Consider the following 24,188-nt stretch of genomic DNA (forward strand, 5'->3'; position numbering starts at 1 on the left):
GCAGCAAAAGACCTGCACACTGCATTTTTCATGGGCTGTTCATTCAGAGCACTGCAGAGCTCCAGCAAGAGCTTATGTGGCTTGCGGATGTTTAAAGTGAGCAATAGAGATTGTGTAGTGATTACATCTGGGAATTGTTTGACATTTAGGCTTATTTAGTTGGGTCTTTCTTTTTGTGGAAAATGCAGAAGAAAGTGGCGAGCATGCTTTATAAAGCTTTGGTTTAAACAAGGACAATGCTGACAAGCCACTAACAATGTTTTGGAGAACGCAGCGGGTGAGAGAGGCTGCTGTATAGAGATATAGGATTTCTCAATGTAGTCATTTGTATTGTACATAACAAAAGCAATGTAGGGTTATAACCATGTCCATTACAAATCATAGTAAATGCATTTATCAGTGATGTCCTCAGGGATCCAATAGCCATCATGTCACCCTGATATTACTGTAAAATTATATATAGCCAGAGGGTATGTGTTAAATGGGTTCACTGAATGGTCATATCTCTAGAGGATAAGCAGAGCTGTAGTAATACAATTTTCACATTTGCACCTTCACAGCATGCTCCATTCATGCTACAGTTTGTAAATGCTATATTGTAGAACATTCCTGGCAATGCAAAAACATCTTCACGGAGACAAGCAGGTGGTGGACAATCCACTACAAAAGTTACACAGTGCACCTATAACTAACAAAAAGAAAGAAAGCTTTAGGCATTAAGCCTAAAAACAGACAATTGAAATTCATTCATTCTTCAAACCACACAATGAATATTTTGCCTCGAAATGTTGTGTTTATATCTCCAGAGAGAAACCTCTTTAGAAATCACTGTTTACTGTAACTACAATGTAATTAGAGAACAAACAGTCAAAGTCAGTGCTGCACTGTTTTCTTGGGGCCTCTGTATCAATGTGCTATGAGCCTTGAATTAATTAGAAAATTATTGAAAAAGAGAGAAAGCAACAGATGGTGTGAGCCCTATTCAGAGTCTAACTTTGTTTTAAGTAGTTAACACAAAGGGCAATTCCTTTTAAAATGTTTCATCTTATTGTTAGGGATAGTGGATGGAGGCTGCGAATTTGCTTAGAATGTTCCACACTATGGCATTACTCTTGTCTTTAACATTACTGGTGTTATGTTATGGCTCAGAAATAGTGGAAAAACAAGTATTCTTATTCTGGGTGGGGTCATGTCTCCACAGCTTTGACCTGTAACTTTGGATAGTGGTGCCACTTGCTTGTCAAGATGTGACAGACAGGTTTAATGCCATACTGTGCAACAATTCCAGGCAAAGCAGTTACATCTACAAGAAATTTAAGGATAGAACCTACAACCTAGTGCACTAGTCCCTCTGCCAGTGTAGTTTAAAAATAAGAATTTGAGTATTTAGAATCATTAAACAAAAAGGGTCAAAGACAACAAAATAGTGACTGAAACAATGCACGCATTAAACAACATCCTACTATCTGAGGGTTTCCTGGCAGAGTATTTTGGCAATCTGAGAACTGAGGGGAGGCAAAGCAGCGGGACCCCCTGCCATGCCTCCTCATACATTATGAGCTCACAGCTTCTCAGCAGGCATCAAGCAGCACATACCAGGGTGTCGAGCTATTATACCACCAGAGGAAGGAACGTTTAAATATGGGCCAACTCACAGCTCCACCTACTTTACTGACCCTGTCGCACACAGTCAAGCTTACCCACATGGAACAAAAAGACTTGGATGGAAATAAAAGGATTTAATTAAAATTGATTGTCAGACAAACACAAAATTGTGCTTCAACTGAAATTATTCTATACATACATACATACATATACACAAACTTGTTTTTCACAGGCTTATGTCAATTAACAAAGCGACCTTTTGAATGTTTACAATGCTCACATCAATTGATTACAATTTCATGTAAAGTTTGATCATTTTTGTTGCTCAGTTTATAATCACAACAAATACATTATGTACTCTGTAATATTTATAATTATGTATTTTTAAAAAGACATACATTCTCATTCACTTGGAATTGAACAACTTAACTCCCTTTTCACACTAAAGTCTTTATTATTGCTGAGGGCCGGTTCGCTGCAGGTGAATACTGCCATCTAGTGGGAAAAAACTCCTCACTCTAGGTTCTATCTACTCTTATCAATGACAAACATTTCCCTGAAAGCCACTCAAAGTTAAGAGCTACACAAGTGGCAGTGACAATGTTTGCATCTTAAAAAATGATACTTTATTCTTGTCTATGGTGCTCAACTGCTTTCAATCAAGTGTCCTAGTATTTAATGTTGAACGACTGATGCTTTCGCCCCAGTCTCAAGGCACATTAAATCCACTCTGAGCATGTGCTGTGGCTAAAAGCTGTAATTACCTCACCATGTCTCATTCACTCGAACAAAAGCACACAATCTTCAGGCAAAATATACTATTCCCCAGTGTGGGCGGACAGTGTTGTGCATTGGCAGCTTGTCTATTATTTAAAAAACAAAAAACATTCATAGTTACCATTTTCTGAGACAGAAGATTAAGCTATTAGTCCAGTCCCAAGTCTGGAAAATGGAAATATCACAAAAGTCTTGGGTACATAACCACTGCACAGTTGATGCATTGATGGCTCAGGTAGTGACAAGCTCAAGAAAATGCTTTCTGAAATGATCTTTGAAGTTCGCTTGGGATGTTTAATACAAATTATATAATGAAAAAATAAAGATGTGAAAAAAAGGTATAATTTTAATTCAAAAGATTCAAGATTTTGTAAGATCAAACCCTCAACGACTGGCAGTATATAACAATCATAATCGATACATTCATATCTATAGTCCATTGAATAGCTTGTTTTTTTCACGTTCATAAAGGTGAGGCAGCTGAACAGTCATGGCTCAGTTTTCCTGCTGGTACCTCATATTTGAAGACGACACTGAACAGTTTTCCTCCGAGGCGGTCGGCAAGCCACGAGTTCTTGATGACGGCCATTTTAAGACTTTCACAGCTGAGCATAGCGTAGTAGTTTGTGTGGATGGCTCGGCCCATGCCCTCGATAATCACCAAGTCAGTATTGCGCTCCCGCACCACTGTGGCCAGCACTTTGTCCAGGCGGCTGGAAGAGTAGAGAGAACATTTTTCATCAACAAATCTGCCATTGTGTTCTTGAGCAAGGCACTCCACCTGCTTTGCCTATTTGAGAATCATGTGTGGGGTTAAAATGAGAGAGTCAGTAGACTTAAATGTGCTTTTTATACATTCAAAAAGTTTGTGTAAATCTAACCTTAGATCTAAGCATGGTGAACTGGAACCACTCTGGACCAACATCAACCTCTCGTCTCTCAGTCCATCTCTGCTCACAACAACAATAACATGTAACATTTTCAAAACATTAGAAGAGTACAGTTAACACTCACTGTATCACTGGATCCATGGCAGCAATTCTTTCAGTCAGAATTTGTAGTTCACTGTTCGTTACATCATTTAAAGCAGGACCAGAGTTACTAGCCAGAACCACCTGAAGGCATTAAGTATTTAGTTTTAGTACTTTTAAAGCGCGTTGCTAATATAGGTGTATACCTCTGTTCCTCGAGACAGAAGCTCTCTGACAAAAGGAATTACACCAAGAATGATGTCAACTCCACTATTATCGACAAAAAATAAAGCACATCTATGAGGAGGACCCTGCAGAAAAGAACAGAATTGGTTCCATTAAATGTTAGTAAAGCTCAGAAATTCACTATGTATGAAAAGCCACTTATTTTCGGTTGATTTTAATAAATCATGATAATACATAACTGTGTGACCACTGGGGTCTGTGTACATCACGGCCATTTGATTTCAGTTTTGAAATGTGAAATCCAAAATTAGAAAATGACAATGACGTTTCCTAATCTCAAAACGAAATAGAAAATCGAAAGTGCATAGTGAAGCTGACCACTTTCCAGACCCGAGGACCGGGTGCTGCGCAGAGACAAAGCCATGAGCAGGTGAGGTGATCTGGCCAACGGGAGATAGTGGATACACTGTCTGCAGTCCACTTGAGACTGAGCAGAGGCAGAGCAGTACTCACCGTCCAAGGCTGTTGACAGAGAGTCAGAACATCTGACTCAGCGGGGCTGGGAAATGGTCTGGAGAGCGGGGCTTTAGTGGACTGTTTATTTGAACTGTTGGTACAATGCTTCCTTGTTATGGACCGTGAGATCACATATGTGGGCACTTCATCCATATGAGTTTTGTGTGGACTTATTTTTATCATTGTAATTATTCATGAGTTTACAAGCAAGTAAAATTTTGGAGTGTGTATCATGACAGATTTAGTCTGGGAAGCTCTCAATAGCAAGTCAGCTGCAGTGTAGCAGGTGAGGGACACAGTGATAATAGGACCACAGAAAAACACGGTATACACAATCTCACACTGCCCATAACACCTCACCTGCCCGTGGCTTTGCCTCTGTGCAGTACCTGGTGCCTGGCCCAGAAAAGAGACGTGCTTCACTCAGTACTTGGCACGAGGCATGTGCACAAACAAACTTCGCCACAGGGATTTGGTTTTCGTTTTCCAACTTTTGTTTTAAACCCAAAACAAATAATCGATTGTTTTCCGATTTTCTATTTTGTTTTGAAATTAGGAAATGGAAAACTGCAGTGTTCTAATTTTGGATTCCCCATTTCAAAACAAAAATGGCCATGACGTACACGGATCCACTGGCCAGAATGCTGTAACCGACCTTCAGTCTCTCAAACCACTGGTCATAGCAATCAACAAGCCATGGCCGTTCTGAAGAAAAAGCAAAATGTTGAGTGAGAAACAGCAAGTTTCCAACAAGAAAAAAATAAAAAATTGAATAAAACAAACTGACCTTCAAGCTGTCGTTTTGCTTCCTCAAAGCCAAATTCAGGATCGGACTCAAGAACACTACAATACAAAGGCAAAATGAAGAAATGTGAAAGTGCAAATGTAGTAAGTGCTTGGCCCTTTATAGGTGGTAATTAATTGTTATGGACATCATGAATCATTAAATCATGGGATTATCTACAATTTTGCCCTCATCAACCTGCACAACCTGCACACTTGGTGTGCCTGTAAATATTTTGGCTGAGGTTTTATAGTTTAATTATAGACAGTTTACTTCATATCCTAATTTTGGATACCTCTAGAACAGGGGTCAGCAATCCGTGGCTCTGGAGCCACATGTGGCTCTTTCATCCTTATACTGCAGCTCCTTGTGGCTTGGGAAAATATGTATGTAATATAAGTATGTAATTGGAGTCTACTTTATTTGTGTTAGTTATTTTTTTTAATTATAGTTCTAAATTGGGAAATTATTGTCAACCAGGTAAAATCAATATTTATGCAGATATTTTGCAAATATTTATATTTAATATGTATCTTTAATTTGGCGTGTTTTTAAATGTTTAAAATGTTCAAAATGTGTGCATTATATAAATAAAATTAAATTTTCTCTGTAGCACTTCATGGATTTCATAAGCAACACACTTTTTTTTTTTATACAAAACGTAAAGGTAAAAAAAACAATATATAGTGTTATCTTCATTTTGGATGTGAAAAAGTATTGCTCCCAGTGTTTTCTTTTCCACGGAAACCATGTCCAAATGGCTCTTTGGGTGTTAAAGGTTGCCGACCCCTGTTCTCTACTTTCTATATCAACAATCATGATATCATAATTTTTTCTCCCCCACCTCTGATTGGGGTAATAAAAATGCATGATAAACTTTGAAATTCATAAGAGTTAAAGAGGGCACTGAGGAGAGCTGGATAATGGTTAAAAAGGTTCACGAACTCAGACACAGCCTTGGCGCCCCAGTCAAACACATTTCCAGCCAGGACACCTCTGATCAGAGCAAACTGCCTTTCTTCCCACTCCAACTGATCCAGAGACTTTACTGCCTTTAGGTAATACTTGAGAGCGACGTCATTCTCTCTCTGCTTAATCTGAACAAAATTACAAAGAAGATTTAATGTACAACGTGTAAAAAAAAATACTTTGAAAAAATAAGAACGATAAAGTACCAAAACTACAGAAGTAGTGAAAGAAAAGAGTGGACAGATGTCAGACCTTAGAGTAGGGATCAGGAAAGTTGAACTCGTTTAAACAGTGTTCCCTCGTGTCTAACAGACTTCTGACAGTGAGGGATCCATAAGCACTAGGCAAGAGAGAAGCATCTACATTAGGCAGAAATACATGAACACAAACAAGTGGGATCCAATAAGACACTGAGTAAGTAGACTGGTACAGCCTGGGTTGACATAGCCATGAGGTCTTCTTTCACTGCACTGCCTATATCACCTGGACATTAAAGTTTCCAGAGAAAATTGGCTCATTTGATCGTTTCCCAAAATTGTATTTATCAAAATATTTATAATTTATAATAACAATAATGAGTATCAGGCTGAAATAAAGCATGCATCAGCTTGGTGTCAAATTGGACTTTCACTAATATAGATACAACTTAGAGAAAGAAAATAGACAGTAAAAGAGCTCTACTGCAGTTTAACAAAGATAATTCTAGAGCTAAAAGCAAAATGACACCTTAATGAATCCTTACAAAGGTTGGTGCCGAAGAGTCTGAAGTTTGTGTCTGTATTTTTGTCTAAATTTCTCTGCCCTTTCCTGGGTCTCGGGCATGTCGGGCTGACTCGCCACTGCTCTTTTTACAACCTACTCAAGGGAAAGACAAAGAGTGAAATTAATAATAATTAATGAATAATTATTTAAAATTTTAAAATATGTGGAGAGTATTATTAACTTATTAATATAAATGAGCCATACCCCATCAAGGGCGTCCTCAAAGCAGAAGAGCCAGTATTCCCGCGCCAGTGCATCCTCTGTGAGATCCACTGTGTCTGGGATGTACGAGGAGGGATCCTGCAGCAAAGGCAGTTTGACCAGCTGTCTCTCCAGTCGATCCATTTCCAACATGTCAAACTAAATATAAAAAAACATGTTTTAACCACTGATCATATCTATCATATCACACAGGCTTGGATGCAATCTATTTTAAGTTACTATAAACTAAATACAAAACCATCACAAAATATACACATTAAGTAAAAAAATGAGAAATGGGTTGTTAGAATAAATACCAGCAGTCACACTGAGATGTGTTCATTAACACTTCTATCAAAAGACTTGCAGTTGTTTAAATCAAATTAGTAAAGCAGTTGCTTATTATAACTTCCTTAACATTACTAGTAGTGTTACATGTTAAAGCACATTTATTGCAGTGATACCACCTTAAATGTTCTTTTTATAAGCTAAGCAGGTCAGTTCACACAGCAGTCAGAAGTACTTACGAGAAACTGGATAAAAGGTTAGGAGACAGTAGAAGAGAGAGAATCAAAAGAAAGATTATGATGATTTGTTCAAGATATTGTGATAACAAGGTAAGGGGAAATGAATGGAAATCTAGGCCATTCGATTAAGTAGCAACCATGTGTGGACTCACTGTTCCACTCCGTGCTCGCTGCATCGGATTCATATCAGGAGAAACACTCATGAGGCCAGAGCTGCCAGCATAATTTTCACCCCAGCTATACTGATTTGGGTCTAATAAATACAGAAATAATTCATTACACTTAGTTTCATATAAAAATGCAATGTTGGTAGTTTTCCTTACTGTCTTCCTCGGCTCCTTTCAAAAAGGCTCCAATTGCTCCAAGATAACCTTCATGTCTTAGAAAAAGGGCTTGAACTTCACCCTGGAGGAGCAAAGAAATAGATGACACTACCATCAAAACAGCTGATAAAACATTGAATATAGGCCTGAAGTGCAGTACAGAAAAATATCACCATAACTGAAAAAAATGGCAGAATAAAACACCAGTACTTGCTTAGTATCTATAATCAGTAACAGAAGTTACTTAATTGACTGTCTACAGCTCAAACCTTATGGTACTACTAAAGTATAGCCAAATATGTCCCACTCCAAAAAAAAAAAAAAATATATATATATATATATTTCGAGCTTTCATATATTGAATAAGTCAATATAGTAATTATGACAGACCTAACTGAATATAGAGAAAAATAATAGAAGGAAGCTTGCCTTAGTGAAGTAGTTGATACTATAGGTGATAGTGTGCATAGTCACTGGGTGTCCTCTGATGAAGAAGCCACCAAAGTAAACTCTGGATAAGTTGTGAACCTTGGCATAGAGACAAGCCAGCTGCCCAATGTCATTGCTGATCATGTGTAGTAAACTCTTTGCCATGTCCTCTTTAGAAAACTCTAAAATAAAAAATCATGTTACCAACAAAAGAATATAATTACTTCAAAAATAAAATAAAATGTAAGCCTAATAATGTCATTAAAGGTAATGACATTAATGTCATTATTCAAGGTTAAGGTATACTTTATTGTACCTGTAGGGAATTTTTTCCTCTGCATTTGATTAATAGCAGTACTATGCTTATATACACTTTCAATCTAATTTCTATCTTTACATGTTAGGGTTGCGTAATCTATACTCAGATGCTAATAAATACTAGCTGGTATAGACTATTTATTTTAGGTGTCGGCACAAAACTCACCTCTCCTGAATAATTACTACTATCATTTCACTGTCTAAAAGGCATGTTTAAATATTATAATCAAAATCTGCATCAAGTATCAAGCTTTTTTGTGAGCTTCACCTTTATTAGCAGTGGCAGACTTGCCAAAGCTGCTTGCAATAAGGTCTCCTGTTAACCCCAAAGAACCATATGATCCACCGTAGATGTCTTTCACTAGCATATCTACATTTGTATGTTGTCCCTTTGACGCCAGTTGTAGCAATTCGTCAAACCTCTGCAAGAAGATTGGAGGATACATAAGGAAACATCATAGGATTAAAATAGAAAGTACAAATGTATAACGGAAATACCTTTGTTTTGGTTAACAACGCTCCTAGTCCCCAGAATGTCCCTCCACCTATTGAACTTCCTCCAATTCGCTCAAATTTGTCTTCTGACTCAACCTTCAACAACCAAATGAGTCAAGCAAAGTTACCAACAAGCATTTACCATTATAAACCAAAATAATTATTATACTGTTTTGTTATATTACCTTTACTATGGACACACCAGAGCCAATGTTGACCAAAAGGTAGGGGAAGATATAAGGTTGAGTGTTCTGAAATCTGAACTCAGAGTCAGCATGCTTGGCGTATACAAAAGCTTCGTGGGGTATATTTCTTAGGACAAAGTTACAGCCTTTTATAAGACAAGTCATCTCATCCTCTTTGTCCACTCTACCAAAAGGGGACAAAAGTTTAAGTTAGATAGATATAGAAAGATAAATACTAAACTAGTACCTTTTGTATATCAAAAACTCTTACTTGAGTCCCAGTTTCCTCTCAATTAGATCTTTGAACTTGTGCGCCCCTCCACCTGTAGCTTTTATAACTTTGGTTTCTGTATTGACCAAGTGATCTTTGATAAAGTCCAAGCATGTCTCAATATAAGCATTTTCAAACTTGATAAAATGCAGTCTTGCAGTGACTTCTTCCTGTACAGCTATTTCATACAGCTTATCACCATGTGCCTCCTGAGAAAAAAAGGCAAGAAATACAAATCAGATCGGGCGGTCACGTTCCCCATTGTTTTTGCAGTCTCAAAAATGTCTTGACATTGCATTACCTTTGCGGTGTGGTCAAACGAGCGTACTTTGGCCACTTTATGTTGAACAGTTGAGTAGTACGCGAGCTTTGTTAGGGATCCACCTAACGAAAACACCAAAATGTATGTGGATATACTATTTTCTTGGTAGCTACGTTACAATACGGTATTTTGTATTTTAAGTTAACTTAATATTTTTATTCGAAGTAGCACAGCCTACTGTCAAACAAACGGTCGTGCCTTTAACCATAGTAGTGTAAGTGTAAAGATACTACACTGAACTTTAGCTTAACTTTAAAGTTGTTGTCATTTTGGCTGCAGCATAGTTGCATACTAACAAGGATATTAGCTACTTAATATGCACATCAGCAAAAAGATACACATGTTTAGATACCAATGTCAATTGCGAACCGTTTTGCGTTCTCCAAATTCCGAAAAATCTCATCGGGAGGAAGAGTAATGCTTTTATCCATGGTGTGAGTACTTGTGCTGCTGTCAACTCGACCACATTCCGCCATGGTCGACAACGGCTTGACGCTACGTACTAGTCGTGCCTCCGTTCCCCCGATTGACCAATCATCATTCACGTACAGTCAGAGGGGCGTGTCCACATGCTGTAGGTAATGAGAGTGTTAAAGATGACCGAGGTGGTGAAGGCGGCTGCATGCGGACTGCCCTACGACACCGCCTTCGACACAGGCGGGTCAAGGCGAAAAAAGCAGCGAACTGTCAGTTGATTGGATCCGGTAGAAACCAAAGCTGTTAAGGAGCGTTTCTTCATCTCCTCTATATTCTATTATATCATTAACACAGATGCTTAAAATCAGACAGAAAGGCCCAGGGAGTTGTACAACACGGACACGTGATTATATATGATCTTAATGAGCTAAAAGTCGTTTTCACCACAGTTCAAAGCCGAAGTGTGAGCTTTATTGTGAGCTCTGTGTTCTTTGCTCTGGTGATGTGCGTATCAGTCTGTGGGGTGTGGAGAAACAAGAGAATGCATTCACTAAGTTTTTTGTCGTTTAATGCAGTGCAGCACTTCACATAGACGCGAGATCTGTCACTCCACCTGGACTGTGTGATCTGAGGCTGCCTGTCTGTCCTCGGGCTCGAGGAATGTTAAAACCAAGCTTTATCCTCCTCCCCTCGACTACAGCCGACAATTCAGGCGAGGATTTCGGCAACTTAACACACCTGTTACTATGTATGTGTGCCATAAGTCCATGAGCATATTGTTATTATACATTAGGTTATGACATTTATATATACAGTCTAGGTGTGTGCGGGTTGATATAACGTTCAACTAGTCAAAGACACAGCTCATAACCACGCTGGGGGTGTATGGATTCCCTTTTCTGCAGCGTCTACTACGGTCTCCAGAGGGCGCCAGTCCTCTGACTGTTGGCTGCTGTGAACTGTGCTGCGAGTTTTCTCAGTAGACGACAGCAGAAGTCTCTGGGACATGAAGTGCGCCACCTCTTGGGCACATTTGGAATAGTCCTGAACCCACAGCACTAAAATATTTAAGTGGCATTATTGGTTCTTTCAAAAGCAACAACACTAACAAACTGATAAATGTCTTGATCAAAAGTGACCCAGGAATTAATGTGGTTGTTTCATGCAATTTCCAGACAAGCGGACCGCCCCAAGAACTGTAGCAAGTTACATATAGTGCACATTTAACTTAGTAAGGGTGGGATTGTTTGTTGGCCCTCTGTATTGCATGTTAAATATAGTGAAATACCATGCCATTTGTCTTTTTTTTATTTTTATTTATTTTGCATCAGCTCTTTTTGCAACACTTAAAAAAAAAAAAAAAAAAAGCAGTATTCAAATATTGCATTTTTTCTTCAAATCAACATTTACAATACAAGTAAAAAAAATTGGCCCACCTCTAACTCCAGATATACTGATTTGGATCTTGTAAATATAGAAATAAATAATTTATATTTAATTGAATATAAAAAAGCCAGTGTTAGTAGATTTTTGCCTTTGTGTCTTCTTCAGCTTCTTTCATAAAAGCTCCAATATCTCCTAGATATCTCCTTCATGTCTTAAAAAACCAACTTGAGCAAAAAAATGGACAACACATGTGAAAACAGCAGAAAAAAACATTGAATATAGAGAAACCTAAAGAGGGAAGCTTGCCTTGGTGAAGGAGTTGATACTGCAAGTGATAGTGTGCATAGTCACTGGATGTCCCCAGATGAAGAACCCACCAAAGTAAACTCTGGATAAGTTGAGCTTGGCCTAGAGTCTGGTCTGATGCCCAATGTCCCTGCTAATAATGTGTAGTAAACTACTGGCCATGTCCTCTTTAGAAAACTCTAAAATCAATATAAGTATATTACATAAGAATCAACAGGGCCTCTGTAGTGACTGAGGCCCTCGCGCCAGAACCACATTATATTGCAACTGCCCCTCTCTTGTGATCGCTTTAGACGATGACAGTCCACTACCCTGCCAATGCCCTAACTTGCAAACTTGTTTTATAATGGCATCTTGTCATTGTTGTTGACACATGCATGTTTAGATGGACTTCAGCCTGCTCAGATGTAGAGCGCTAGATTGTCTGTACACAGTTGCATCCACTTTTCCCACCCATAGGTGATATTTTCCAGGACCCATTCTGACTGCAGGTCAGTTTTTACCCAAGTAAGATCAAACTTCATCCATACGATTCTGAGATATCTTTACGGGTTTTTTATACTTTTTTATACTTGTTACGATTTTTACGTACAAATTCAGAAATTCTTTTTCTAAGGTTACTTTGACAACCTCTCAGTTACACAGAAAGCTTCTGACTGAAATTTGGATAACTTATGTGGCCAGAATGGATTTATAAAAATCAAATAATATCTGCAGTATTAATAATTATAGTGCTACGTACCTATACCTTGAAAATTGTAGTTTTATTGTTTGCCTAACTTTGTCAACACATTCTACTCATAAATATACGGGACCCATGTCATATTTTGATATGATTTCAGCATAGCCATCACTTTTTATTTCTTTGTAACTAACACTTGTGATTATGATGATAATTATCTTGATAATTACAGTTTGCAGAAAAGCCATGTAAGTGCATCACCTTCATCAGAAGTGGCAGACTTGCCAAAGCTGTTGTCCTATTGAGGCCAGTTGTAGCAATTCATCAAACCTCTGCAGGCAGATACTGGAAATTGCCATAGCATTAAAGGGAAAGGAACAAATGTATAGCACTCTTAATGTCTTTGTTTTGGTTAAAACGCTCCTAGTCCCCAGAATGTCCTTCCAGCTGTTGAACTTCCTCCAATTTGCTCAGATTTGTCTTCTGACTCAACCTTCAACAACCAAATGAGTCAACCAAAGTTACCAACAAGCATTTACCATTATAAAGCAAAATTATTATTATGTTGTTTTACTGTTACTGTTACTATGGAGCTAATGTTAACCAAAAACTAGGGGGAAATATCTGGAGTGCTCTGAAAATTGAACCCTGAGTCAGCATGCTTGGAGTATACAAAAGCCTTGTGGGGTATATTTCAAAGTTACAGCAAAGTTACAGCCTTTTATAAGACAAGACACCTCATCCTCTATGTCCACTCTGCCACAATGGAAACAAATAAACTTTGAGTTAGAGCAAAGTAGAAATATAAATACTAAACTATAAATGTATATCTTTTGTATATTAAAAAACTCTTACTTGAGTCGCAATTTCTTCACAATTAGATCTTTGAACTTGTGCACCCCTCCACCTAGCTTTTTATAACTATGGTTTCTGTAATGACGAAGTGAACTTTTATAAAGTCCAAGCTTGTCTCAATATAAGCATTTTCAAACTTGATAAAATGCAGTCTTGCAGTGGCTTCTTCGTGTACAGCTATTTTACGCAGTTTATCACCATGTGCCTGTAATACAAGGAATGAACAAATATTGATATAAGGCAAACCTCCCATTGTCTTTGCAGCCTCAAGACACATTACTTTTGTGGTATGATCAAACAAGTTTACTTCAGCAGTTGAGTAGTACGCAAGCTTTCTTAGGAACCCAGCTGAGGAAATTTTTGTTGTTGTGATAGGTTATGTGGGTAAAAGGTATTTTGCGTTTCCTTTTATCGTAATAGTATACTATAAAAAATACAGTATATTTAGCTTAATTTTAAAATTCCATGTTGTTTTTGTAATTTTGGCTGCAGCATAGTTGCATTTGTATCCGGGGTAACTTTCTAAATAGGGGATGTCCAGCCGTGTTGCGTTAGTACATAGACCACTGTGCATGGTGTAGTTTCGTCCGGCCTCATTGATTGCTGACCATGGATCGAGGGTGCAAGTAATTAGGTTTCTAGTTTTGTGATTATTGTTTTCTGGTATAAATAGTGATTGATTGTGATGTTTGGGTTAAAGGACCTGACGGAGCAGGTGTGCACCCAGAGCCCCTAGTCATGTCTGAGTACTAAGGTAAATCCCTTTGCTCATATTGTTGTGATGGTTTAATACTATTGTATTGTATAGTCTGTTTCAGGGGTAGCACAAGACACTTTAGATCTGGTAGGCTCTTAGCATAGTACATTGTAAACATTTAAAACTCCACTCACTTGAGTCTAGTTACACTTAAGCACTTTATGTTACAGAGTTTCAGATGACATCATAACATTCTGTGTAAGCCAATGACATTTAATACAGATGGGGGGCAGCTAAAATTCATATTGCTCATATATTTGTTGTAATACAGCAAATTTAAGTGTCTAGTCACCAATAGAAATGATCAGGTTCTGAAACAGCCTGATGCTAGAGGAACAATACACCGCGTTCCAAATTATTATGCAAATTGTGTTTATGTGTCATAAAGGTAAAATGTTTTGTTTTCCAGTGCAACTCATGGATGGTGTTGTGTCTCAGGGTTCTTTGGATCAGCGAAATCAATCTTCTGTGCAATCAATCCTCCTGACACCTGTGCCAATTAGTTTGCCAAGTAAGTCAAAAGGAAATGAAAAACAACTTAAGAAGGACATTCTACATCATTAAGCAGAGCACCATTTTTAAGCAATATGGCAAAGAAAAAGGATCTCTCTAGTCCCGAAAAGCATGAAATAGTTGAATTCCTTGGACAAGTTATGAAAACCTTAGATATTTCATGAATACTTAAGCGTGATCATCGTACTATCAAAAGATTTGTAGCTGATTCAGAGCAGACACAGATTTGTGCAGATAAAGGCACAATGAGGTTTTTGCCAGACAAATACATTTTAAGAGAGCAGCTGCTAAAATGTCACTACAGAGCAGCAAACATGTATTTGAAGCTGCTGGTGCCTCTGGAGTCCCGCGAACATCAAGGTGTAGGATCCTCCAGAGGCTTGCTGTTATGCATAAACCTTCTATTCGGCTACCCTTAACCAATGCTCACAAGCAGAACCAGCTCCAGTGGGCCCAGAAATACAAGAAGACTAATTTTCAAACAGTCTTGTTCACTGATGAATGCACGTCTACCCTGGATGGTCCAGATGGATGAAGTGGTGCATGGTTGGTGGACTGCCACCATGTCCCAACAAGGCTGCAACGTCAGCAAGGAGGTGTTTTGAGCCAGAATCATGATGAGAGAGCTGATCGGCCCCTTTAGGGTCCCTGAACGTGTGAAAATGACCTCTATAAAGTATGTGGAGTTCTAACTGACCACGTTCTTCTGTGGTACAAAAAGAAGAACTGGGCTTTCTATAGCAAAATCATCTTCATGCATGCACCATCTCATGCTGCAAGGAATACTTCTGCATCATTGGCTGCTTATGGGCATAAAAGAAGAGAAACGTGTCCCCTGACCTCAACCGCACTCCACAAACGCATAAGTTCAATGGATGCAAGAATTGTGAAGCTGTCGAATAAAGGGTCCTATGTAAAAATGTAATTTGACCTGTTAAGATGTTTTGATTGAAATAGCTTTTGATTTCAGTAATGTGCTTCTAATTGAAAGGTCATTCTTGGTATTGTTGACCATTTCTCCAAAGCAGGCCATTTTGTCGCCCTGCCGAAACTCCCAACCGCCAAGAAGACTGCTGACCCAATAACCAACCATGTATTCCGACTCCATGAGATTCCGGGCTAATCAGGACTTGGAGACGGCGCTGTGTGGTATCCTCTGCCTGGAGCACATTCCTACCGTGGATCGAGTACTCGAACAATTCCCTGATGAGTTCCGCTACTGGCTTATCCCCTTTCCAAGCCTCCCTAGGGTACCAGCCCCCACTCTTCCTGTTGGAGGAAAAGGACCTGGCAGTACCTTCCGTGCAACATCACCTCCAATGCTGCCACAGGGTCTGGGGAAGAACCAGAGCAGCCCAATCTGGGGCCAGGACGAAGGCAGCTGTAGACCGGCACCGCACCCCGCTCCCCAATATCAGCCAGGTCAGTCTGTTTGGCTCTCATCCAAAAATATCCCACTCAAAACAGACTACCGGAAACTCTCTCTTCACTTGCTGGGCCCCTTCAAGATCACAAAAATCATCAACACATCCACTGTACGACTTCAGCTTCCTCCTTCCCACCGCATCCACCCTACATTCCATGTATCTCACCTCAAGTCCATCCATGCCAGTAACCTTTGCCCTCTGGCCAATTCCCCTCTTCCCCCTTTGTTCATGGATGGTCACCCGGCTTTCAGGGTCCAGCGGCTCATTGATGTCTACCGGCAGGGCAGGGGACTTCAATACTTGGTGGATTGGGAGGGGTAAGGGCTCGAAGAGCTCTCCCACCCATCCTGACAAGCCTCGGGGGGACCGTCATGAGTCAGAGTCTGTCCTGCCTTTTGCACTGTTTTCCCCCTCCCTTCTGTGTCTGAGCCTGGAGCTGAGCGGAGATTTGGGCTCCTCCCGTGCACACCTGCATCTAATCAGCAATCAAGCTGCAACTGGGGAGGACAAAGGGAACCAGGACCTGACGCTCAGCGCCAGATCATCCACATATCCATTGTGATCCCGCTCCCTGGACCTGCTCAGCTCCTCTGTCTCCGACCCTGCTCTCCACGACTGGTACGAATCTCACCTCTTCTGACCCAGCTTACCTCTACCGGTACTGCTCACCTGCTCACGTCTCACACCCCGCTGCTAACGCTTCACTCCTGGATGATGGCAAACACCCCACTCTCAACTTTCAATGAAAGTACATGTCTTATTTTAAAGAGTAGGCCAACAATTTTTGATAATTTTTTAACCAGTTCATCAATGTGTTTTTTAAAATTTAAAGATTGATCATTATGCTAGGACCTAGGAATTTAGTAGAGTCAACTTGTTGGATAACCTGGCCATCTATTTTTATGCATATGCTTCCATCACTGGATTTATGTCTATTTGGCAAGAAGATGATAAAAAATGGTTTTGCTAATATTTAAGGACAGTTTATTGCATTTGAACAAAGTATTTACCTTTACCAAATGTTCATTCAGAGGTTTCCCTAACTGGTCCAGGTTTTTATGTGATATAAACAGATTTGTGTCATCAACAAAAAGTACTTTGTGAATGTTGTTCCAACAAAAGACTAAGATATTTATATAAATAATCAATAAAAAGTGGCCCCATAATGGATCTTTGTGGGACTCCTGTCGCAATTTTTTTTTTTTTTTTTGTCTGAATTTTGTACCTCAACATGCACATATTGCTCTCTACCACAGATATAGCTTCTGAACCACTGGAGTGCTATTCCCCTGACATCATAGTGCATTAATTTACCAAGAAGAGTTTAGGTATCAAATGGCTTTGAAAGATCTAGAAACACACCAATACCATACTGTCCTTTTCAAAAGCATTGCTAATTTTCTAAACAAGATCTAAAATGGCCATACATGGGTTTTTCCTAAAGCCATATTGTGAGGGTAGTAATATGTTAAACTCCAAATATTCTACAAGTCTGGTGTATACTCTAATATTTTAGAGAGTTGGCAGGAACTATATAGGTCTGCAATTTTGGGTTTTATTTTTATTCCCAGACTTGTATATGGATAATATTTTTGCCATCTTGGTTAATTTTCGCACAACACCTTGTGCTAACAAAAGGTTGATAGAATAGGCGAGAGGCTCAGCAATTTCATTTACTATGGCTTTGATGCTACAGATGTTATCAGCTCTGGCTGTATAAGATTTTAGCTTGTTTATGATGTTGATCATAAACATCTCTACTTTACAGGTAGGTTTGAGAAAAAGTGAGTTTGAAGACAGTGCTTATAGTTGGCACCCCCTAGTGGACATATATTTTGAGGAAGTTGTTTATCGACAGACGCAAAGTAATTATTAAAGATATTAGATAGGTTAATATTTTCATTTAGTTTATTCTACACCACAGTGTCAGGGGGGACTGAAGTTTTATGTTTGCGGCTCAGTATCTCATTTAGCACCTTCCAAGATTTCTATTTTTTGTCAATTTATTTTTGTATTTTGTATATATTTATATTTGTTAGGATTTTTGACATACTGCTTATACAATTTGATTTTCTTTTTTAAAGACTTTAGAATTCCTTGTGTTATCCATGGCTTTGGATAACACAAGGAATTCTAAAGTCTGTTTAATTATCTTTTCTGGAACACTTTTAGTAATAGAATCTTAGAATTATTATATATAGAATTATATGCATTATATGTTGAGGTCTGAGGTGATAAATACTAATAATAATAGTCCCACCTTTAATTTGAAGATGTAGGATCAGGTTTGCAAGGGTTTTGTTGTTTAGAACCTTCACTTTTCTCTTTGCGCATAGGTCAGGTATTTTGTTATTCAGTTTCGTATAATGTATAATGGGATACTAGTCCCTGAACCATCACCTTTATGTGGTGGAGGAGTTTGAGACTACTAGCGTGTTCGAGAGCAAGTGCCTGGTGGCCGGGCCTTGCCCGAAGGAGCAACATGGGGCCGTCCCCCTGTGGACCCACCATGCACAGGAGAATCTGTAAGGGGGCAGTGCATAGAGATCTGGGCGGCTGTTGAAGGCGGGAGCCTCAACAACCAGTGAGTTGGACCCGCTGGTGGAGGAGGAAGCTGGACAGACCTGGCAGGCCCAAGCATATCGTGAGGGTCTCTTGGGAACGACTGGTTGAGCCCTCTGTCAGGGGGATGTTCAGCTCGCACCTCCGGGAGACCTTCTTCCTGATCTCGGGGGAGGCTGGAGACATGGATTCCGAGTGGGCCGTGTTCTCCACCTCTATTGCTGATGCAGCTGCTCGTGGCTGTGGTCATAAGGTCTGCAGTGCTTGTGGGAGTGGCAGCTCAGGCTGAAGGAGTCCTATCAAGCCTTGTTGGCTCATGGGGCTCCTGAGGCAGGTGACGAGTACTAGCGGGCCAAGCGAAAGGACAAGATCGTGGATACAAGCGGCCAAAATGGGTTTCTTCTTCTTGAGCGTTACCAGCTAGATATAATCAGCCTCACCTCCACGCACAGCTTGGGCTCTGGAACCCAACTCCTTGAAAGGGGCTGGACTTTCCATTTCTCTGTTGTTGCCTGTGGGAATGTGGGATCAATAATAAGAGACAGTCACTGTTAATATTACGTTTGTACAATTGGAATACTTTAGAATAGACCACCCACCCACTGTATATTTTTCACTATTTTATTATCACGTTACAATAGTTGGACATTTTTATTTTTGGTAATTTTGTGCACATAAAGCAAAGTAAAATAATATTTTTAGTCAGGAGATAAGCAGACGACTCACGCAGGCAGGTGAAGGCAACTCGTGGGGGCCTCGCTGGTCCAATTGAAAAAGTGTGCTCAGACGTGAATGGCGTGGTCACAGAATTGTCTCTTGTATTTAAGTGCATACGGCAAATAAAGGAAGAAAATACCAAACTCTCTCAAGCTCCTTTTTCCGACCAAATGTGCTACAGGAAGCAGCGGCGAACTGGTGTGGGCTTGCTCATTGTCCCACAGCTCAGCCGCCACATGTTGGAGTTCACCCTGGTGGGGGGTGCGCCTCTTGGTTGGGGACAGGTCTCTCACTGTTGTGTCAGCCTACGGGCCAAACAGGCCTACAGTGCACCAACCGGGAACTCCGCTGTTCTCCTGGGGGACTTCAGTCGGCCCATGTGGGCAATAACAGTGACACTTGGAAGGGCGTGATTGGGAGGAATGGCCTCCCCGATCTGAACCTGAGCTGTGTTTTGTTATAGGTGGACTTCTGTGCTAGCCACAGTTTGTCTGTAACGAACACCATGTTTGACGTGCACGTGGCACCAGGACACCCTAGGTCGGAGGTCTATGATCGACTTTATTGTTGTGTTATCTGATGTCGGGCTGCGTGTCTTGGACACTCGGATGAAGAGAGGGGCTGAGCTATCAACCTATCACCACCTGGTCGTGAGTTGGATCTGCTGGCAGAGGAGGAATCCGGGCAGACCCAGGTTTGAAGTCTCTCAGAGGAGACTTCAAATCACACCTCAGGGAGAGCTTCTCCCTGACCCCGGGGGAGGCTGGGGACATAGACTCCGAGTGGGCCATGTTCTCCACCTCTATTGTTGATGCGGCTGGTTGTAGCTGTGGTTCCCTGCTGATGTTAAACAGGCCCCCACAGTCTCTGTATTTAAGACCAGGCTTAAAACCTTCCTCTTCGGTATAGCATATGACCAGGTTACATAGTGAGGGAGTTAGGGACATTAAAACCCGGGATAAGACAGGCTGCAGTAGGAGTAACTAGTTGGGGGAAGTATGGCAACCTGAGCACTATCCTCTGCTTTGTCCTATTTTCTCATCAGCAATGCTATTCACATGTTGTCCCCTGTCCCACTCCCCCTGTGGAGTGTATCTCTTTCAGATGCCCCGATGACAGCTGGACCCTCCCCTCCTCCCCGCCTGGCCCTCCTCCTCGCCCGGCTCTCCTCCTCCTCATCTGGTCTTCCTCCTCCTCGCCTGGCCGATTTTTCTTGTTTTGTCTGATTTTTCCTTGTTTTTGTGTGTTGGCGGCACGGTGGCTGAGTGGCAACACTCATGCCTCACAACAAGAGGGTTTGGTTTGATCCCCAGGTCGCCAGGCCTTTCTGTGTGGAGTTTTTCATGTTTCTCCCCGTGTCTGGATGGGTTTCCTCCGGGTACTCCGATTTCCCCCATCAACCAAAACATGAACGCCCTTCGAGACAACTGTTGTTGTGATTTTGGGCGTTACAAAAATAAATGAATTGAATTTAATTGGTCATAAGGTGGTGCTTGTTGTGGCGGCAATCCCCAAACCTGGTGGTGGACAGTGGAAGTAAGGGATGCCGTCAGACTGAAGAAGGAGTCCTATCAAACCTTGTTGGCTCGTGGGAGTCCTGAGGCAGCTGATGCGTACCAGCGGGCCAAGCGTGTCGTGGCTCATGCGGTTGCAGAGGCAAAAACTCGGGTTGGGAGGAGTTCAGGGAGGCCATGAAGGAGGACTATCGGACGGCCTCAAAGATATTCTGGCAAACCGTCCAACGCCTCAAGAGGTGGAAGCAGTGCTTCACCAACACTGTTTACAGTGCGGGGGGTGGGCTGCTGACCTCGACTGGGGATGTTGTCGGGCGGTGGAAGGAATACTTTAAGGATCTCCTCATCCCACCGTCCGTCTTTCGAGGTGGAAGCAGATACTGAGGACCCGGAGGCGGACTCATCCATCACCCTGGCTGAAGTCAAGTGGTTAACAAGCTCCTCGGTGGCAAGGCTCCGGGGGTTGGACGAGATCCGTCCTGAGTACCTCAAGTCTCTAGATGTTATGGGGTTGTCTTGGCTGACATGTCTCTGCAACATCGCGTGGTGGTCGGGGACAGTGCCACTGGATTGGCAGACCGGGATGGTGGTCCCTCTATATAAGGGGCACCAGAGGGTGTGTTCCAATTACAGGGAAATCACACTCCTCAGCCTTCCCGATAAGGTCTATTCCAGGGTACTGGAGAGGAGAATTCGACCGATAGTCGAACCTCAAATTCAGGAGGAGTAGTGTTGGTTTCGTCCCGGTCGTGGAACACTGGACCAGCTCTATGCTCTCCATCGGGTCCTCAAGGGTTCATGGGTCTTTGCCCAATCAGTCCACATGTGTTTTGTGGATCTGGAGAAAATATTCAACCGTGTCCCTCGTGGTGTCCTTTGGGGGGGGTGCTCCAGGAGTATGGGGTCCGGGGCTCTTTGCTAAGGGCTGTCCGGTCCCTGTATGACTGCAGCAGGAGTTGTGTTTGCATTGCCGGCAGTAAGTCAGACCTGTTCCCGGTGCATGTTGGATTCCGCCAGGGCTGCCCTTTGTCACTGGTTCTGTTCATTATATTTTTGGGCAGAATTTCTAGGTGCAGCCAGGGGCTGGAGGGGGTTGTCCTGATGGCTTCATCGAGCCAGGACCTGCAGCAGGCACTGGGGCAATTTGTAGCCAAGTGTGAAGCGGCTGGGATGAGAATCAGCTCTTCCAAATCTGAGGCCATAGTTCTTGACTGGAAAAAGGTGGCTTGTCCTCTCCGGGTGGGTGGTGAGTCTCTGCCTCAAGTGGAGGAGTTCAAGTATCTCAGGGTCTTGTTCACGAGTGAGGGAAGAATGGAGCATGACATTGACAGGCGGATCGGTGCAGCGTCTGCAGTGATGCGGTCGCTGTATCGGTCCGTTGTGGTAAAGAAGGAGCTGAGTCCAAAGGCAAAGCTCTCGATTTACTGGTCAATCTACGTTCCTACCCTCACCTATGGTCATGAGCTCTGGGTAATGACCGAATGGCATGTCCCACTGGGAGAAGGCCCCGGGGAAGACCCAGGACATGCTGGAGGGACTATGTCTCTTAGCTGGCCTGAGGACACGTTGGGGTCCCACCGGAGGAGCTGAAGGACGTGTCTTGGGTGAGGGAAGTCTGGGAGTCCCTACTTAGACTGTTACCTCTGCGACCCGGCCCTGGATAAGCGGAAGAAAATGGATGGATTGATGGATGGATCTTGCACATTAGTTATTATGTTGTCCAGAGTTGACTTACTTAAACAATGTGTATATTTGCAAGGGGAATTTGATCTACTGTCTACTAGTGAGGCAGAGCATTTGCTACTACAGAGTTGTGGTACATCTTATGAATATGGGGATAAGGCTAGTCTTCTTTTGGCCCACCAGTTATGACATCAGGCTGCTTCCTGCATGATGACTAGTATTAAAAATACTCAAGGTACTGTTAGTAAGACCCTATTGAAGTTAATGATGTCTTTAAGTCATTTTATTCTTCAGTACCAATATGAATGACTTTCTTCAAAATCTTTCTTATCCTTTTATTGATTTTGACACTGCTAGGCGCATGGAGTCTCCACTTTTCCTTGCTGAAGTGACCAAGTCAGTTAAAGCCATGCAGTCTAATAAAGGTGGACTCCAACGCTAATACTCTACTTTGGTTTGGCTGACAAAGTTGAAACTATTCATTCTTCCAACCGTAGCAACATCACTTCTATGTCAGCTCGGGTTAGCATAGGGGCTTGATTGCTAGCGGCACTGTCGGTACATGCAATATTTTGGTTGTCACTGGTATTAGGAAGGCTTCTTGGGCTGGAATCAGTTTCTTTGTTGTCTTACCCATCTCAAGAGGTATTCTGGATGTGGCCACATTGCGTTTTAGCAGATCTTTAAACCAGTATTTGAAAAATTTCAACAGAGCTCTCTCGGTGTTGTACCTACTCCACCATTAGCTAAACTGGAAGTCATATTAAGTAACATTACTAATGTTTTAAGAGTGATCACTGCTAAGTGTTTGTTACTGCACAAGGCTCTTTTAAGTTCTGTTAACTAAGTGTCTATGAATGTGTTAATGTTACCTAATCTAACTTGTGTTAGTAAGGTAAATTAGGGAAATTGGTTTCATGAGTTTTTCTGAGTAAGCTATATTATCAAGGTTTACATTGCACAGAATCTTCTTTAAAGAATAATATTGTTTATGGTTGAACTATTTTTCATTTATAAAGTAATAATGTTAAATGACATGTTTGAAGTAAGACCTATGTTTACTGAAATGCTTTTGCCCTTCACTGGAGTTTTCTGCAGCAAAATGTCTTACTATGGTAAAAACTGAAAAAGTCAATGTTATTGAATAAGTGAAAATGTCTATATTATTGAGTCAATGGCTTTGATATAGAGATGTACGACGGACTGAAGTCCAGAGGAGCTCCCTCATGGAGTGGCTGTTTAGTTTCTCCAATGTACAAATGGTACCCTGGAGAAACTAAACAATGGTACATTGAAGAAACTAAACAGCCACTCCATAAGAGAATGTACCAACACCGACGCGAGAGCTCCTCTGGACCCCAGTCTGCTGTACATCTCCATCTCAAAGCCACTAACCACTCTTTTGAAGATAGTGATCAGATCAGAGAAAATAATTGGTTTGAGAGGGGCATTAAATAAACTATTTTTGTTTTGAAAAAACAATCCATAAACCGGAACGGGGGACATAATCTCTCACAGATCTATGATTCCATCCTCAGACCCAAAGCAAACAAAAAGAACAATAGGAGGGCCATTCACGGTTGAATAGGGTTGTTAAGGCTGAAACTAGAGACAATAGCTATCTATAGTTTCAGTGCAGTTAGCTCCTCCTTTCAGATAGATAAAAGGCAATGTTCACCAGCAATCTGACTAGAACTGAAAAAGGCTTGGATGAGCAGCAAAATGCCT

At 41.2% G+C, this 24,188-nt stretch overlaps 2 protein-coding genes and 1 pseudogene across 2 annotated transcripts in view; all 3 read right to left on the bottom strand.

The window, feature by feature from the left end:
* Window positions 1-24,188, bottom strand: part of agtrap (angiotensin II receptor-associated protein) — a 106,173-nt gene that overhangs the window by 21,649 nt on the left and 60,336 nt on the right. The gene's annotated exons all lie outside the window — the stretch shown is intronic.
* pank4 (pantothenate kinase 4 (inactive)) lies at window positions 1,732-10,126 on the bottom strand. The gene is made up of 19 exons (XM_033966508.2): window positions 9,994-10,126; window positions 9,621-9,703; window positions 9,320-9,528; window positions 9,049-9,232; window positions 8,867-8,959; window positions 8,637-8,790; window positions 8,051-8,232; window positions 7,622-7,703; window positions 7,451-7,551; window positions 6,775-6,930; window positions 6,551-6,663; window positions 6,061-6,148; window positions 5,785-5,936; window positions 4,843-4,898; window positions 4,711-4,760; window positions 3,560-3,664; window positions 3,397-3,497; window positions 3,264-3,332; window positions 1,732-3,095 (listed from the first exon to the last, which is right to left on the bottom strand). The coding sequence occupies exons 1-19, from the start codon at window positions 10,115-10,117 to the stop codon at window positions 2,846-2,848; spliced, it is 2,352 nt and encodes a 783-aa protein (XP_033822399.1). The 5' UTR covers window positions 10,118-10,126; the 3' UTR covers window positions 1,732-2,845.
* LOC129456268 (4'-phosphopantetheine phosphatase-like) lies at window positions 11,578-15,650 on the bottom strand (annotated as a pseudogene).

Source organism: Periophthalmus magnuspinnatus, chromosome 5, assembly GCF_009829125.3.
Source record: "Periophthalmus magnuspinnatus isolate fPerMag1 chromosome 5, fPerMag1.2.pri, whole genome shotgun sequence".
In the NCBI taxonomy this organism is placed as follows: Eukaryota; Metazoa; Chordata; class Actinopteri; order Gobiiformes; family Gobiidae; genus Periophthalmus; species Periophthalmus magnuspinnatus.